This window comes from Neoarius graeffei, chromosome 15, assembly GCF_027579695.1.
Source record: "Neoarius graeffei isolate fNeoGra1 chromosome 15, fNeoGra1.pri, whole genome shotgun sequence".
Taxonomy (NCBI): Eukaryota; Metazoa; Chordata; class Actinopteri; order Siluriformes; family Ariidae; genus Neoarius; species Neoarius graeffei.
Genome location: NC_083583.1, coordinates 74,171,064 through 74,189,104, shown reverse-complemented (window position 1 = coordinate 74,189,104; position 18,041 = coordinate 74,171,064). Strand labels below are relative to the sequence as shown.

At 39.0% G+C, this 18,041-nt stretch overlaps 1 protein-coding gene across 1 annotated transcript in view; it reads right to left on the bottom strand.

Annotated features, from left to right (window-relative positions):
• Window positions 1-17,260, bottom strand: part of LOC132899744 (protein kinase C-binding protein NELL1-like) — a 528,774-nt gene extending 511,514 nt beyond the window's left edge. Inside the window, exons 1-2 of the mRNA XM_060941854.1 lie at window positions 17,219-17,260; window positions 16,189-16,311 (exon numbers count right to left, since the gene is read on the bottom strand). Of these exons, the coding sequence (XP_060797837.1) occupies window positions 16,189-16,311; window positions 17,219-17,228 (133 nt within the window). The 5' untranslated portion in view covers window positions 17,229-17,260. The remainder of the gene's footprint in view (window positions 1-16,188; window positions 16,312-17,218) is intronic.
• Window positions 17,261-18,041: the final 781 nt, after the last annotated feature.

Sequence of the window (18,041 nt, the reverse complement as noted above, 5' to 3'; positions counted from 1 at the left end):
CCTCGCCAAGTACTTCTGGGCAAACTGTACTGCCAGCAGTAGGACAGAGAGCAGGTTCTGAAGATTCTGAATGCGACCGTCATTGTCCATGTTGTTTTCCATGCTGTATTTCCATCGACAAATAGCAGGAAGTGAAGTCCGCGCCGTTTTTCAGCAGTCGCGTCACATGACCAACGTGGCATGACCAACGCCAGCGAATCAGGAAGGTGGATGTCACAGTGACGTTGTCCAATGACGACGTCAGCTAGAGCTCAGCACTGCGTATCCTCGTTCCTCAATGTTTACACAGCACCAGATCAGATACGTACTGGGTTGAATATGTGGGCCCTGGCGGATTCAAATTGTTCTGCCTGTGGAGTCGTTTCCCGGCGTTTCAATGTGCACGGACAGTGCATCCGCAACAAAAACCATACGGATACGGTCTAATGTAAACACCACCTAAAACATTTAATGTAGTCCTTTAGGTCCTGTTATGTACCATAAATCATTTTAAATCTACATTCTAACTGGTGAGTTGGCTGAGTGGTTAGCTTGTCCTCCTCTCAACCAGGAAATCGCGAGTTCTACTTGATTGATTTATTCCGAACAGTAAAGAAGAAAAAAAAAATGCAATAATCAAAACATCGTCATGAACAAACAGAATAGCGTAGCCACAAGGCAATAACATAATAATGTTCGGAAAGGATTAGGAAGAAGTAAATAACATCAAATCCTAACCCTCTATGCCACCGCTAACCAAACGTCACTTTCCGCCATAATAAAAATATATATAAAAGAAAACAAAAGCAACAAACAAAAAAGAAAACACACCAACATACCAAGACATACCAACATGGTATAATATAGACCAAATCAAATCATATATACAGATACTTATGTTACATACACACATACAGTACAATACATATATACAGTACATACATATAGACATACATATAACTATACACATATCCATATGTACACATTATCAACAGAATGTTATTGTAATTCCTCCTCCCTATACCTCATAAAGATCTGTTCCTTATACCTTTTTTTGAACTGGTTTATAGTTGTACATTTCATGAGCTCCACATTCAAACTGTTCCATAGCTTTACTCCACAAATAGAAATACTGAACATTTTTAATGTTGTCCTAGCACTACGAATTTTAAATTTCAATTTCCCCCTAAAATTATAGCCCTCCTCTCTATCCAAGAACATTGTTTGGATATTCCTTGGTACTTTATAATTCATACCAAGGACCATCATAAAAATGGTACCTACTGGCGAAGCATGCCACAATACAGATGTGAGAAGGGCATCAAACTCTCACAGTTACCAGAGAACCAGCCCCCCACTGTAACCCTAGCTATGTAATAGGTGAGAGGCCGAAGGGCTATCGAAATGGAGATCAGTGTGCTGTTCGTACTTGATGGGAGACTGCCTGGGAATACCTGCAGCTGGTACGGGAGGGGCTTTGACTTCTTTATGACACATTCTCATTAAAGGTAGATACTAAAAATAAAATAGATGTACCAGTGATTTTTAATAGAATTGTGCACAGTTGTGCTGGGGAACATAGTGTTATCATGTTTCTGTGTTGTCTGGCTTCCTGAGGTTGTGTTTTTCTTGTGCAATGTGCTAAATCAAATCCTGCAGCAAAGACTGAGGTGTCTTTACTGCATTCCTGCTCAATTTTAATCATGCTTGTTTAAATGTACATGGAAATTTTAAAACAGTTATTGAGAATAAATGCTTACATTTTCTAATCCATTCAAAAGTGATAAACAAGAATAATGAGTCACTCTACCAAATTATAATGGAGATGAAGTTTGTGATAGCAGTGTGCACTACCTCAAAAGGGCTATAATGCAGAATTTTTTCATGAGTAGTGTTAGAAAAGCTAGTCTAACATTCAGGGGATTTCCTATTAAACATGTTCATCATAATGAAAGCTTATACAGGACACTTAGCTAATCTGTCAACTTTTGAGGTCTCTTTGAAGGTTGGGACATTTCTCAGCAAAGACATTTTGACATGTATGAGGTGTTCTTTTCTTTTGGATCACCCTGGTCATCTGCAAGACCGACAGAATATTCCAACACCTCACTCATAGAGAATCTGGATGTGTGAAAGGAACCCAGGTGAGATCAAGACATGAAGATAGAACAGAATTTCAGCTTTCATTACCTGATATTTACATCTTGACATAGTAAACAACTGAAAATATGGTACCTATTGTTTGAACCCACCCATTTTTCAAGTGATCAAAAATATTACGAACATATGTGTTTCTTATTGCCCAGGTGTGCCCTGGTAGGTTGACTGGTTAAACAATTAATAGCTCTGAATTTTTTACTCTTGATTTGGGCCCTGGGTTTCACCTATGAAGACTGCATTTGTTGTTAAAAAGGATAAACCAACATGAAGACCAGTGAGCTGTCTATGGGACAAAAACAAGCCATTCTGAAGCTGAGAAGAGGGAAAACTGAAAAAGCATCACTGCACAAGCATTGGGCATGTGAGAGATGTGAAGAAAAACCCCAAAACAACAGTGAGTGACATTACCAACAACCTCCACAAGGCAGGAGTGAAGGTATCACAATCCAACATTCAAGGAAGATTTTGAGAGCTGAAATACAGAGGTCATACAACAAAATGCAAACCACTGACTGGCAGTAAGAATCAAGATAAACCTCTACCAAAGTGATGGAAAGGCCAAAGTGTGGAAAAAGAAAGGATCTGTTCATATGACCTGTTGGGTCAAGCACAGTGGTCGTAGTGTCATGGCTTGGGCTTGCATGGCTGCTTCTGGAACAAACTCAATCTTTATTGATGATGGAACTCATGACAGAGTAACAGAATGAATTCAGAAGTCTACAGAAACATTGTCTGACCATTTACAGAGAAATGCATCCAATCTAATTGGAAGGAACTTTGTCATGCAGCAAGACAATGACCAAAAACACACTGCAGCACAACAAAGGACTTTATCAGGGGATAAAGTGGAAGGTTTTAGACTGGACAAGTCAATCACCAGACCTTCCCCCAATTGAGCAACATTTCACCTCCTGAAGAGGAGACTGAAGGGAGAAACTCCCTAAAACAAACAAACAAAAACTGAAAGAAGCTGTTCTATAAGCCTGGAAAAGCATCACAAAAGAGAAATGTACGTATCATATTCTCATATTTTTTTGATCTCAAACACAAACATCTTCAGTATGTTGCAGAAACAAAAGAATTTGCCTTAGGCAATTGGACAGCACAGTGGTGCAATGGTTAGTACTGTCATCTCGTAGCAAGGCTACACACTAATATATATATATATATATATATATATATATATATATATATATATATATATATAAAATACACACACACAGGGTGTTTCAAAAAATTTTATATCATTTCACAATTTAATAACTTTGCCAATTCTGACCTCAAATTTTAACAGCATGTGTGGAAACAGGTTAAAATTTTATGTTTAATGCTTTTTAAAAAAAATCTTTTTAGGTATGGAAATGCCATTCACTGGAAAAGAAAAGGTGTTTTGTGTGTTAGAGTACACTCAAACGCAGTCGAACAAGACTGTAGAGCATGCATTTATGAGAGAATTCTCAAAAATGCACCGACTGCAATGCAGATTTGGACATGGCACAAAAAGTTCAAAGAGGAAGGCTGTCTGTCTGTGTCTCAGGTTGCGCGCATATTGAAAATTTGTGAAACTGTTCATGGAATCCACAAACCTTTGAATTTCTCATTCATATTTTGAGGAATAAATATTATATTGCTCAACATTAAGCATTTTCAGTTTCATTTGCCTAGACTATGTAGTTACTGGGATATTTACATCTCATAATATCACATTTTTTGAAACACCCTGTGTGTGTGTGTGTGTGTGTGTGTGTGTGTGTGTGTGTGTGTGTGTGTGTGCGCGCACAAAACTCTTAGGCACCCTTTTTTTCATACAAACTTTGTTATAGATTTCTATTTTATGACGTCTACATTATTGAGTCAGTAAAAAAAACATTTTAGAGTCCAAACATTCATTTTCCAGCCCAAAATTAAATGTTACAGAAAATAAGTTTGCATCTGACCAGCATAAGAGAGCACTTTTCAGATTAAAAAAGAAAACATAATAAAGGCTACTGGGTTTTGCTGCAAAATTAAGAAGCAAATGTGACAGTCAAAGTGTCCAGAAGAACTGTGGCTGGTTCTGTAAGATGCTCAGTAAAACCTACAGCTCATTTCCTTATAAAACTGCACTCACTGGACCCGAGAATCCTTTTTTTTTTCTTAAAGCAAAGAGTCATCGCACACCAAAAATTGACCTTCTTTCATGTATTATGGCTTACTGGTGTTTATAGTATTTTTTTAATGTTGAAAAATTTCATGTAATTTTTTTACTGTATTCCTATACACACACACACATATATATATATATATATATATATATATATATATATATATATATATATACATATATATATATATATATATATATATATATATATATATATATATACACAGTATATATATATATATATATATATATATATATATATATATATAGTGTGTGTGTGTGTGTGTGTGTGTGTGTACACGTGTGTGTGTGTATATATATACACTGTATATATAAAAGCAACACCAACCGAAAAATATCAGTCACATTGCTGCAGTTCCCAACTGCACACCTTGTAATATTATGCTAATATTATGCTTTCCTTACTCTCCTTGGAAGAAATGCTGGCTTTCATGTCTTTTATAGGCTACTGGGTCTGATTAAATTGCTTATTGTGATATTTTAAATTGAAAATCGTGATCAAAGAAAAATCAATATTGCACAAGTCTAGCCCTAAAGGATTATGCAGATAACCTCGTATTTTATAAACATTATTTTTCCAAATTAATACTACATTAAAATCAAGGTATACTTGTTTTAATTTTTGTTTCTCCCATCTGGTCTTGTTCTTTATATAAACTTAAACTCACAAATGAGCATGCAGGTAAAACAAGCCAGAAAATTGAGCTATATTTAATGCAAATCAGGCCTGATGAATGGTACTGCCTTAAGACTGCATCAGTGTGATAATATCCTGAATATACAGTTTATGCCTTATCCCAAGGCAATTAATCCAACATTCCCATTTACATGTAAAGCAGTTACTCTCATTAAAAACACATCTTGCTTTGAATATTTCAATAATTCTGGGTAAGTATAACCCAAAAATTCATACCAGCTTTTCTTGTGCTCGTCAGTTGAAATATATATGAAGAACTATAATTAGTAACTAGATTGAAATCCATTGTTTAACCCTGTATGAGTATAATTAAATTTATCTTACTCTATTACAAGAATTATCACAGTCTATCACAGTAAGGACTCTAGCACTATTTTTTTTTAACAAAGTTCTTATTATTCATCGACCAAGATGGCGGCGCATACGAACGCAGCAGCTCGAGGCTCTCTAATCACAATTTCATTGTACCCCACTGTGCAATGACAATAAAAGTCTATTCTATTATATTAGCGTCCTTGCAAATAGTAACGGTCATCACCAAAATTTAAAGGCCCATGTTGTTTAGGATGGTGTACAGAAACAAGATGGTGCACCACAAACAAGAGCCACTCAAAGAGAAAACGCCAGGCTTCAGGCAAATCATGTTTGATTGACTTGGCCAAAAATTGCAGCAGTAGGGTGGCCAGTTCCTTTCTACACACTCACACCTATGGGCAATTTAGAGTAGCCGGTTAACCTACTGCATGTCTTTAGACTGTGGGGGAAACTGGAGCACCCAGAGGAAACCCACATAGACACAGGGAGAACATGAAAACTCCACACAGAAAATACCCCGTTGGCCACTGAGCTCAAACCCAGAACCTTCTTGCTGTGTGGCGATAGTGCTAACCACTACACCACCTTGCTGCCTCAAACAATGCTTTATTGGTGGTTAAAAATATAAAAAGTGGGCTCCTGAGTGTCACAGCAGAAAGTTTACCATGTCTTCAGGAAATTGCAGTCCCAGAGATGGCACAGCTACCCATGTCTAGGTGCCAAGGAAGTCAACTTAGTTATGTTCTCTGTAAGGGAAGGGTATACCCTCAATCCTCTGTCAATCACAATGACACTAGCCAATTATGTCTATCTGTAAGTGCATGTACATATGATATACAGTGGTGCTTGAAAGTTTGTGAACCCTTTAGAATTTTCTATATTTCTGCATAAATATGACCTAAAACATCATCAGATTTTCACACAAGTCCTAAAAGTAGATAAAGAGAACCCAGTTAAACAAATGAGACAAAAATATTATACTTGGTCATTTATTTATTGAGGAAAATGATCCAATATTACATATCTGTGAGTGGCAAAAGTATGTGAACCTCTAGGATTAGCAGTTGTTTTGAAGGTGAAATTTGAGTCAGGTGTTTTCAATCAATGGGATGACAATCAGGTGTGAGTTGGCACCCTGTTTTATTTAAAGAACAGGGATCTATCAAAGTCTGATCTTCACAACACATGTTTGTGGAAGTGCATCATGGCACGAACAAAGGAGATTTCTAAGGACCTCAGAAAAAGCACTGTTGATGCTTATCAGGCTGGAAAAGGTTACAAAACCATCTCTAAAGAGTTTGGACTCCACCAATCCACAGTCAGACAGATTGTGTACAAATGGAGGAAATTCAAGACCATTGTTACCCTCCCCAGGAGTGGTTGACCAACAAAGATCACTCCAAGAGCAAGGCATGTAATAGTCAGTGAGGTCACAAAGGAACCCAGGTAACTTCTGAGCAACTGAAGGCCTCTCTCACATTGGCTAATGTTAATGTTCATGAGTCCACCATCAGGAGAACACTGAACAACAATGGTGTGCATGGCAGGGTTGCAAGGAGAAAGCCACTGCTCTCCAGAAAGAACATTGCTGCTCGTCTGCAGTTTGCTAAAGATCACATGGACAAGCCAGAAGACTATTGGAAAAATGTTCTGTGGACGGATGAGATCAAAATAGAATTTTTGGTTTCAATGAGAAGCGTTATGTTTGGAGAAAGGAAAACACTGCATTCAAGCATAAGAACCTTATCCCATCTGTGAAACATGGTGATGATAGTATCATGGTTTGGGCCTGTTTTGCTGCATCTGGGCCAGGACGATTTGCCATCATTGATGGAACAATTACTTCTGAATTATACCAGCAAATTCTAAAGGAAAATGTCAGGACATCTGTCCATGAACTGAATCTCAAGAGAAGGTGGGTCATGCAGCAAGACAACGACCCTAAGCACACAAGTCGTTCTACCAAAGAATAGTTAAAGAAGAATAAAGTTAATGTTTTGGAATGGCCAAGTCAAAGTCCTGACCTTAATCCAATCGAAACGTTGTGGAAGGACCTGAAGCGAGCAGTTCATGTGAGGAAACCCACCAACATCCCAGAGTTGAAGCTGTTCTGTACAAAGGAATGGACTAAAATTCCTCCAAGCCGGTGTGCAGGACTGATCAACAGTTACCGCAAACGTTTAGTTGCAGTTATTACTTCACAAGGGGGTCACACCAGATACTGAAAGCAAAGGTTCACATACTTTTGCCACTCACAGATATGTAATATTGGATCATTTTCCTCAATAAATAAATGACCAAGTATAATATTTTTGTCTCATTTGTTTAACTGGGTTCTCTTTATCTACTTTTAAGACTTGTGTGAAAATCTGATGATGTTTTAGGTCGTATTTATGCAGAAATATAGAAAATTCTAAAGGGTTCACAAGCTTTCAAGCACCACTGTATATGCATTATTACACCGTGCAAAAAGATGGCAATGCACATCATGAAAATCAGCATTCTGTTAATTATGCACGCAATGCAGTTGTGCTGAATGAAGACCAGAGGTCTCAATCTCCACAACCAATAAAGTTAAAATATATACAGAGCGCTCTGGTTATGTGATCATATTCTTTCATGGAGATCTGCTATGGAGCTAATTATATTTCAGTTGATCATTTTCAAAGTCTGCAGGTGACACACTTTGTTTATACCAATATATTTATAAAAATACAGAGTCTTACCTGTTATTTTGTGCTTATACACATTAGTATGTTCTAGTAACTGGTGTAAGAAGTCATTAAAAGTGATGATTCATTCAAAGCTAATGAGAGCTCACACTGTAACTATCTGATTTCATGTTGAAATATTTCTCTACCAATGGCTCATGTTTATCCTTTTATGTTGAATAATAACACAATATCAGGGCGGCACGGTGGTGTAGTGGTTAGCGCTGTCGCCTCACAGCAAGAAGGTCCGGGTTCGAGCCCCATGGCCGGCGAGGGCCTTTCTGTGCAGAGTTTGCATGTTCTCCCCGTGTCCGCGTGGGTTTCCTCCGGGTGCTCCGGTTTCCCCCACAGTCCAAAGACATGCAGGTTAGGTTAACTGGTGACTCTAAATTGAGCGTAGGTGTGAATGTGAGTGTGAATGGTTGTCTGTGTCTATGTGTCAGCCCTGTGATGACCTGGCGACTTGTCCAGGGTGTACCCCGCCTTTCGCCCGTGGTCAGCTGGAATAGGCTCCAGCTTGCCTGCGACCCTGTAGAACAGGATAAAGCGACTAGAGATAATGAGATGAGATAACACAATACCCATAATTTTACTATTTTTTATGTGATATTACTGTTTTATGCTTTTGCCATATTGCCCACCATGTCGTTGCCAAAGGAAATGATTATCCATTTCCATAATTTTCCTTTTCAAATGTATGATCAAATAATAATATCACCAGATGTGTGCATCCTGAAAAACAGGGCATAACAGGTCACACTGGACTTCATTTAACAAGAAGTAAAGCTAACCTGACTCGTGCCAACCCTGGAGACCAAGATTTTCTTCCATGCACATGAAGCCATCAAACTCGGTGGCCTGAATCCAGGCCCCAAGAGAAAAGAGAAAAAAAAATCATCACACTGCTCATTTTTATTTATGGATCCAGCTATAGAGGCTCTGACAGTCAACTTTTCAGAAATCAGAGGAGAACATGAGTCCTGAAGTGTTCAATTAGCCACACAAGATTTTTCTGTACAATCATGAGTGACGGCAGCACTGAAGTAAAGACAGTTAACAGCTCCTCAAGACATTCCTGACAAAAGAATCCCAAACATCTTTGGTTGTAACCTACAAAAATATTTTTATTTATTAAAGAAATCTGTATAAAACTTTAATGAATACAAATAATCCGATGGTGTCACTGCTTCAGTCTGTACTCACAAAAGGGTAAAGGGCAATTCCTTTAATAATCCCTGGAAAGAATTTATTTTCTTTAGTAATTGTTTGGAATCCTAAACGGCAACCATACCATGAAAATTTTAAACTTTAAAAATCAGGTTTATATTTAACCGCTTTGTTGTCTGTTAAAGGAAACTGCATGATTTCTCCAATTGTCATATGGAACTGCCACAACAGTTTACTTAAAAATCTACAAAATACAAAGATCGATACTTTTTGAAAAGGTCATCTCCCAAAAGCCTCCATCAATGTGAGGTTACAACCACAAAGCTGAAGGATATCTGCAGAGTGTATCAAAATATCTTATAGATATTGATCTGAATTTGTCCTGACATATCACATGACTGAGTCTGCACTAATGTGGGGCACTGATGTTGGAGATGCCCTGTATTAGTGCTCAATAACTGAGACAAGTAAAGCAGTTCTGGATACCGCTGTATGTAATGGCAGGAGTCAGTTATCTAAAATGTCACTGAGACGAGAAAGCAGTCTAAAGTAGAAAAGAAATTTAGTTCATATTAAAGAATTCATAAAAGGATCCATGACTCAGAGGAATGCAAAAACCACAGATCTACTGTATGTACAGTGTCATGCAAAAGTATTTATCCCCTTTAGTGTTTGTCCTGTTTTGTCGCATTACAAGCTGGAAATAAAATGGATGGGGGGTTACCACCAAAAATTTGATTTACACAACATGCCTACAACTTCAAAGGTGCAAAATTTTTTAATTGTGACAAACAATAATTAAGATGAAAAACCAGAAATCTGGAGTGTGCACAGGTTTCCCCTTATTGAGGGGTTTCATACCCCCTTTCATATGAAACCCCTCAATAAGAGCTGGTCCAACCAATTAACTTCATAAGTCACATAGCTAGTTGATTAAGATCCACCTGTGTGCAATCAAAGTCTCACATGATGTCTGTCACGTGATGATCTGTCACATTATCTGTCACATTATGTCTGTAAAAATCAATCTGTTCTGGAAGGACCCTGACTCTGCAACACTACTAAGCAAGCAACATGAAAACCAAGGAGCCTCCAAACTGGTCAGAAACAAAGTTGTGGAGAAGTATAGATCAGGGTTGGGTCATAAAAAATATCCCAAACTTTGAATATCCCACGGAGCTCCATTAAATCCATTATAGCAAAATGGAAAGAATATGGCACCACTACAAACCTGACAAGAGAAGGCCCTGCCCACCAAAACTTACAGACCGGGCAAGGAGGGCATTAATCAGAGACACCAAAGATAACACTGAAGGAGCTGCAAAGATCCACAGTGGAGATGGGAGTATCTGTCCATAGGACCACTTTAAGCCATACACTCCACAGAGTGGGGCTTTATGGAAGAGTGGCCAGAAAAAAGTCATTGCTTAAAAAAAATAAATAAATAAAATAAAATAAAATATATATATATATAAGAAAACATGTTTAGAAGTTGCCCAACAGCATGTGGCAGACTCCCCAAACACATGGAAGAAGATTCTCTGGTCAAATGAGACTAAAATTGATCATGGGAAACATTATGTGTGGTGCAAACCCAATGCTTCCCATCACCCTGAGAACACCAATCCTACAGTGAAGCATGGTGGTGGCAGCATCATGCTGTGGGGATGTTTTTCATCTGCAGGGACAGGAAAGCTGGTCAGGACTGAAGGAAAGATGGATGGCACTAAATACAGGGCAATTCTGGAGGAAAACCTGTTTGAGTCGGCCAGAGGTTTGAGACTGGGATGAAGGTTCACATTACAGCAGGACAATGACCCTAAACATACTGCTAAAGCTACACTGGAGTGGTTTAAAGGGAAACATTTAAATGTCTTGGAATGGCCTAGTCAAAGCCCAGGCCTCAATCCAATTGAGAATCTGTGGCATAACTTGAAGATTGCTGTACACCAACACAACCCATCTAACTTGAAGGAGTTTTGCCTTGAGGAATGGGCAGAAATCCCAGTGGCTAGATGTGCTAAGCTAATAGAGACATACCCCAAGAGACTTGCAGCTGTAATTGCAGCAAAAGGTGGCTCTACAAAGTATTGACTTTGGGGGGTGAATACCTTGGCACACTCCAGATTTCTGTTTTTTTTTTCATCTTAATTATTGTTTGTGTCACAATAAAACAACAATTTTCACCTTTAAAGTGGTAGGCATGTTGTGTAAATCAAATGGTGCTAACCCTCCAAATATCCATTTTAATTCCAGCTTGTAATACAACAAAACAGGACAAACACCAAGGGGGATGAATACTTTTGCAAGACACTGTACGTGTACATACTACTTCCAGTGTGTTATACTACACACATGCGCGTGCGCACACACAACTTTCATTTCATTTTATTAAGCTTCTGAGTAAGAAATCAGGCTTAAGCTTTTTTTTTTTCAAGCCCAAATAGAATTCAAAAAGGTTTAACCAAAATAGCACTTTACTTTACTTTTATATACATGAAGCTAAAGAAAAAATGTTTTTAAACTAAGGAATAAGCCCATCCAATCTTTCCATCAAAGCAAACCACCCTGCAGTGAAAGGAACTGCTCAATGCAAGGCAATTTCCATGTTTACAGGGTAACTAAATCCCTGTTGAATAAAATGCAATCGTTTCCTATTATAAATGAATTAAGCACTCAGAGAAATATGCAGCCATGGCACAATTAAACATATTAAGGTGTCATAAACTGCAGTATGCAATTACTGAACAGCAATGCAGCAACAAACAATGAGGAGAAATACTCCTGATGTTAAACGCTGCCTATTGTCACAGAGAAGCCAGTGTTGGTCCTTTGGCCATAATACACAGGAGTGGACCATTCATCAGCGTGGGTCTGTGGGACAAGCAAATTTTGTGACGGGGTTAAAATTTAAGACTTTTTATCATAACAAAATACCAGAAGCTGGTAACAAGTCAGGTATAGCAATAATCAGTTCATTCATGTTCAGTCAGGGTTTTTTTTTTAAATACCGATTACAAGGTCAGAAATGCTCGCAAAATTCTCATCTCATCTCATTCATCTCATCTCATTATCTCTAGCCGCTTTATCCTTCTACAGGGTCGCAGGCAAGCTGGAGCCTATCCCAGCTGACTATGGGTGAAAGGCGGGGTACACCCTGGACAAGTCGCCAGGTCATCACAGGGGCTCGCAAAATTCATCTCATCTCATCATCTCTAGCCGCTTTATCCTGTTCTACAGGGTCGCAGGCAAGCTGGATCCTATCCCAGCTGACTACGGGCGAAAGGCAGGGTACACCCTGGACAAGTCGCCAGGTCATCACAGGGCTGACACATAGACACAGACAACCATTCACACTCACATTCACACCTACGGTCAATTTAGAGTCACCAGTTAACCTAACCTGCATGTCTTTGGACTGTGGGGGAAACCGGAGCACCCGGAGGAAACCCACGCGGACACGGGGAGAACATGCAAACTCCGCACAGAAAGGCCCTCGCCGGCCACGGGGCTCGAACCCGGACCTTCTTGCTGTGAGGCGACAGCGCTAACCACTACACCACCGTGCCGCGCTCGCAAAATTGAAGACTGTAAATAAATGTAATGTGTTATCAACTATAACTAAGTTCATTATGAAACAGAAATAAAATTAGATAAAATATGCATGCATGTGGGCGGCACGCTGGTGTAATGGTTAGAGCTGTCACCTCACAGCAAGAAAGTCCGGGTTCGAGCCCCGTGGCCGACGAGGGCCTTTCTGTGCGGAGTTTGCATGTTCTCCCCGTGTCCGCATGGGTTTCCTCCGGGTGCTCCGGTTTCCCCCACAGTCCAAAGACATGCAGGTTAGGTTAACTGGTGACTCTAAATTGAGCGTAGGTGTGAATGTGAGTGTGAATGGTTGTCTGTGTCTATGTGTCAGCCCTGTGATGACCTGGTGACTTGTCCAGGGTGTACCCCGCCTTTCACCCGTAGTCAGCTGGGATAGGCTCCAGCTTGCCTGCGACCCTGTAGAACAGGATAAAGCGGCTAGAGATAATGAGATGAGATGAGATGAGATGAGATGAGATGAGATGAGATGCATGCATGTGCTTGTGTTGAACAGCAGCAGAGGTTCTTGTGTAGTGAAGCTGAGGGTGTTTTCACACCTGAAAGTCCAGACCAAGGTTCATGTTTTTGTTACGTTATATACATTTGATCCGTTTAGTTTTCTAGCCTGCATTTTCCCTACACATGATGTTTGATTGGTTTATAGATGGCCGTGCGTCTGACCTTGACATGTCAATTTGGTGGGTTGTCTTTTCTGTTTGAAAGGAGAAAAATGAATTAATTTCATTGCCACTTTACTATTATCTCATCTCATCTCATTATCTCTAGCCGCTTTATCCTTCTACAGGGTTGCAGGCAAGCTGGAGCCTATCCCAGCTGACTACGGGCGAAAGGCGGGGTACACCCTGGACAAGTCGCCAGGTCATCACAGGGCTGACACATAGACACAGACAACCATTCACACTCACATTCACACCTACGGTCAATTTAGAGTCACCAGTTAACCTAACCTGCATGTCTTTGGACTGTGGGGGAAACCGGAGCACCCGGAGGAAACCCACGTGGACACGGGGAGAACATGCAAACTCCGCACAGAAAGGCCCTCGCCGGCCACAGGGCTCGAACCCGGACCTTCTTGCTGTGAGGCGACAGCGCTAACCACTACACCACCGTGCCGCGCTCGCAAAATTGAAGACTGTAAATAAATGTAATGTGTTATCAACTATAAGTTCATTATGAAACAGAAATAAAATTAGATAAAATATGCATGCATGTGGGCGGCACGCTGGTGTAATGGTTAGTGCTGTCACCTCACAGCAAGAAAGTCCGGGTTCGAGCCCCATGGCCGACGAGGGCCTTTCTGTGCGGAGTTTGCATGTTCTCCCCGTGTCCGCGTGGGTTTCCTCCGGGTGCTCCGGTTTACCCCACAGTCCAAAGACATGCAGGTTAAGTTAACTGGTGACTCTAAATTGACTGTAGGTGTGAACATGAGTGTGAATGGTTGTCTGTGTCTATGTGTCAGCCCTGTGATGACCTGGTGACTTGTCCAGGGTGTACCCCGCCTTTCGCCTGTAGTCAGCTGGGATAGGCTCCAGCTTGCCTGCGACCCTGTAGAACAGGATAAAGCAGCTAGAGATAATGAGATGAGATGAGATGAGATGAGATGAGATGAGATGAGATGAGATGAGATGAGATGAGATGAGATGCATGCATGTGCTTGTGTTGAACAGCAGCAGAGGTTCTTGTGTAGTGAAGCTGAGGGTGTTTTCACACCTGAAAGTCCAGACCAAGGTTCATGTTTTTGTTACGTTATATACATTTGATCCGGTTAGTTTTCTAGCCTGCATTTTCCCTACACATGATGTTTGATTGGTTTATAGATGGCCGTGCGTCTGACCTTGACACGTCAATTTGGTGGGTTGTCTTTTCTGTTTGAAAGGAGAAAAATGAATTAATTTCATTGCCACTTTACTATTATTATTATTGAATTACTCCCAGCAGCACCAACTTCAAATGCAGTACTCAAGAATAGTTCAAATTTACCAAAGTAAAGTCTTCATAACGTAAAAATTATAATTAAAAATTAATGCAAGCAATCCTACGAGACTTGTAACAGTATTTCATTTCTCTTGTATTCACTTTTTTCATCACACACTGCTGGATGATTAATCCACTCATGTACTCACACTTATCATTATATAATCATTTTTACCGACATTATTGGTGCTTTTTGGAAGCTGTGTGTATTGCCGAGCCAGCTGCACCATCCGCAACCACCTCCATGGTACCACCAGTGGATGGATCACAACAGTTATAGCATTGTCATATCACCCAGGTCTACTAAAAATGTGCCTGCTTTAGCTGTTTAAGCACTAACTGAGAAAAATCAGCCAACTTTTCACAAGATCTGGTGATGCAGTCTAGACAACTACTATTTTAAAACACAGCACGAACCAATCCTATATACGACCATGAAAAAATGAAACCTGATGGTCCATTCAATAGCAAAAATTCTACAACAGATTTTCAGAAACATCTGTTGTATAACAATTAGGACTGATAAGATAATCAGATCTTTTCACCCAACAGATGGTGTAATTGTTTCACACCAGTGAGGATGTTGGTTTCCCGATAGGAAAAACTTCAGTACCACTGTCACTGAGACATGTGCATGCAAACCAAAGCATATATAAAATAAAGTCAGCATTCATACATTTAATCATTCATTTTAAGAATATATTCAGCAGTACTCATTTTGCATTAGCAAAAGAAAAAAAAGTCTATGACAATACTATTCTTTGTAGGGAGTAAAGTACAGAAACTGATGTTTGCACTATAATTATGAAATCTAGTGCCATCCATTTACATTTGAAAAGATATTTAGATATCATAGGTTATTTCAATAATTGTATTTTAAAGAAATGGCCAGCTGATATATGCATTAAGATACTAATACATATTACATATTGTACAACACATAACACAAATACGCATAAGCATTAAACATCTGCAGAATACATATCCACAATATTTTAAAGCTGTTTTTGGTTAGTTCCCTATGCAGTTTGAGTCTGACAGTCTAATCTGAGGCATGTGGTGAAAAACATGATATTTAACCAATGTTTCATATCATATTCATAGCTGTATATAAAAACACGCATTCCTAGGTTATAACTGAAGATGTTAAGTCAAAGCTTTCACTAGTCATCCTAAATCACATCCACTTTGAGGGTTCAATGAAAGCATCTATTTCTCCTCAAGACTCCATGAACATTCAACCAGATCTGGAAAGAAAATTACTCCTTCTTGGATGCTATTCACTGTTTTTGCAATTTATTTCACATTTGCTCAAGAACTATTGCACTAATCTCGTCTACACTTTCAGCAAAAGCAGAGCTAAAGTTCACAGTGAAAAACGAAAGAAGCTTTTTGTTACTGTTTGTTTTTACCTCGAAAGAGAAAGGCTTTGCTGCTGTTGTGAAGACCTGCAGTTTGAATTATTCCATGTGTCGCATTGGCCAAATCCAACTCTCTGATCAGATCAACCTGAAAATCAGGATCTAATCCAAACACTGGAAAGAGAGAGAGAGAGAGAGTCCTTAAACACATAAAATGATGTGTTTAAGTTTTAAAGTCGCTGGTCACAATATCAAATGTTACATTAATTCATTTAATTCAGCTCTTACATAAGTTAGTTTGTTATTTTCGAAAAGTATTTTAGAGAAAAAAAGTACTCTCATATATATATATATATATATATATATATATATATATATATATATACACACACAGTGGTGCTTGAAAGTTTGTGAACCCTTTAGAATTTTCTATATTTCTGCATAAATATGACCTAAAACATCATACATCATCAGATTTTCACATTAGTCTTAAAGTAACCCAGTTAAACAAATGAGACAAAAATATTATACTTGGTCATATATTTTATATATATATATATATATATATATATATATATATATATATATATATATATGAGACTTCATGAACTGTATAAAAATGTAAAAAAGTAATCAATTAATCAGTTAATCAATCAATCAATCAAAGTTTATCTGTATAGTGCTTTTAACAGACATTGTCGCAAATCAGCAGAAAAATAAAGACTTTAAATATATTAACTAATTTTATCCCTAATAAATGTATTTATCCCTGAATAATAATAAACACCTGAGATCATCTTAGAATTATGAATGACACCTGATATTCCTTTCCACCCTGTGCATGGCACTCTGATTAACCCAGGGAGGAAAATAAATAAATAAATAATAAATTTCGTAGTTATAATTTGCTTTAATGCTTATTGATAGAGACTCCAGGTGAGGATGATGATGATGATGATCTGCCATCCCGCGGCTCTGAGACGGAAACAGCAGCCGCCCAAACGCGCTGCGCTCAACTCCACTCTCTCCCATTCAGCTCTAATCCCTCCAGCCTCAGACCTCAGCCCTGCGCACAGCCTACCTGCTGTCATCGCGATCACAGCCCCGAGAAAAACTGCCACAACAGCCATTTTCCTCAGAGTTTATCCTCCTGCACTCAGGTCAGAAATCCAGAAGCGAACCCGGTGCCGCAGCCGTGAGACTGAAGCGCAAGCAGCTGCGCTCGCAGGAGTTTTATCACCCGAGCGGCTTTTCAGCGCACACTGGATGGCGATTGGCTGCAAATCGAAGCCAACAACCAGTGAAACCAGAGACACGGGCGGGGTTTAAGGTACCTGCGCACGGAACCTCTCAGACAGAAATCTGAACAGGGTTGGACTGAAGAAGAATTTCTGATGGTCAGGGTCATTTAGGAGAATTATAGTCTGGGCCCTTTGGGGGATTTATCCCTAATCACACACCAAGTTTGCCCAATGAATGGCACACATGGCAGTAACCCATCTATTTCATTCAAATTTAAGGAACTTAAATTTTAACACAATTCGGGAAAATTGATGTGTTATTATTTATAACACTCTAAAAATACAGATTAAATGTAAAATAGTCTGGGTCATATGCATTCACCAGCCAGGAACAAATCTACTCATTCATGCAATCATCAGGCAATCAGGTAACATACAGTGGTGCTTGAAAGTTTGTGAACCCTTTAGAATTTTCTATATTTCTGCATAAATATGACCATCATATTTTCACACAAGTCCTAAAAGTAGATAAAGAGAACCCAGTTAAACAAATGAGACAAAAATATTATACTTGGTCATTTATTTATTGAGGAAAATGATCCAATATTACATGTCTCTGAGTGGCAAAAGTATGTGAACCTCTAGGATTAGCAGTTAATTTGA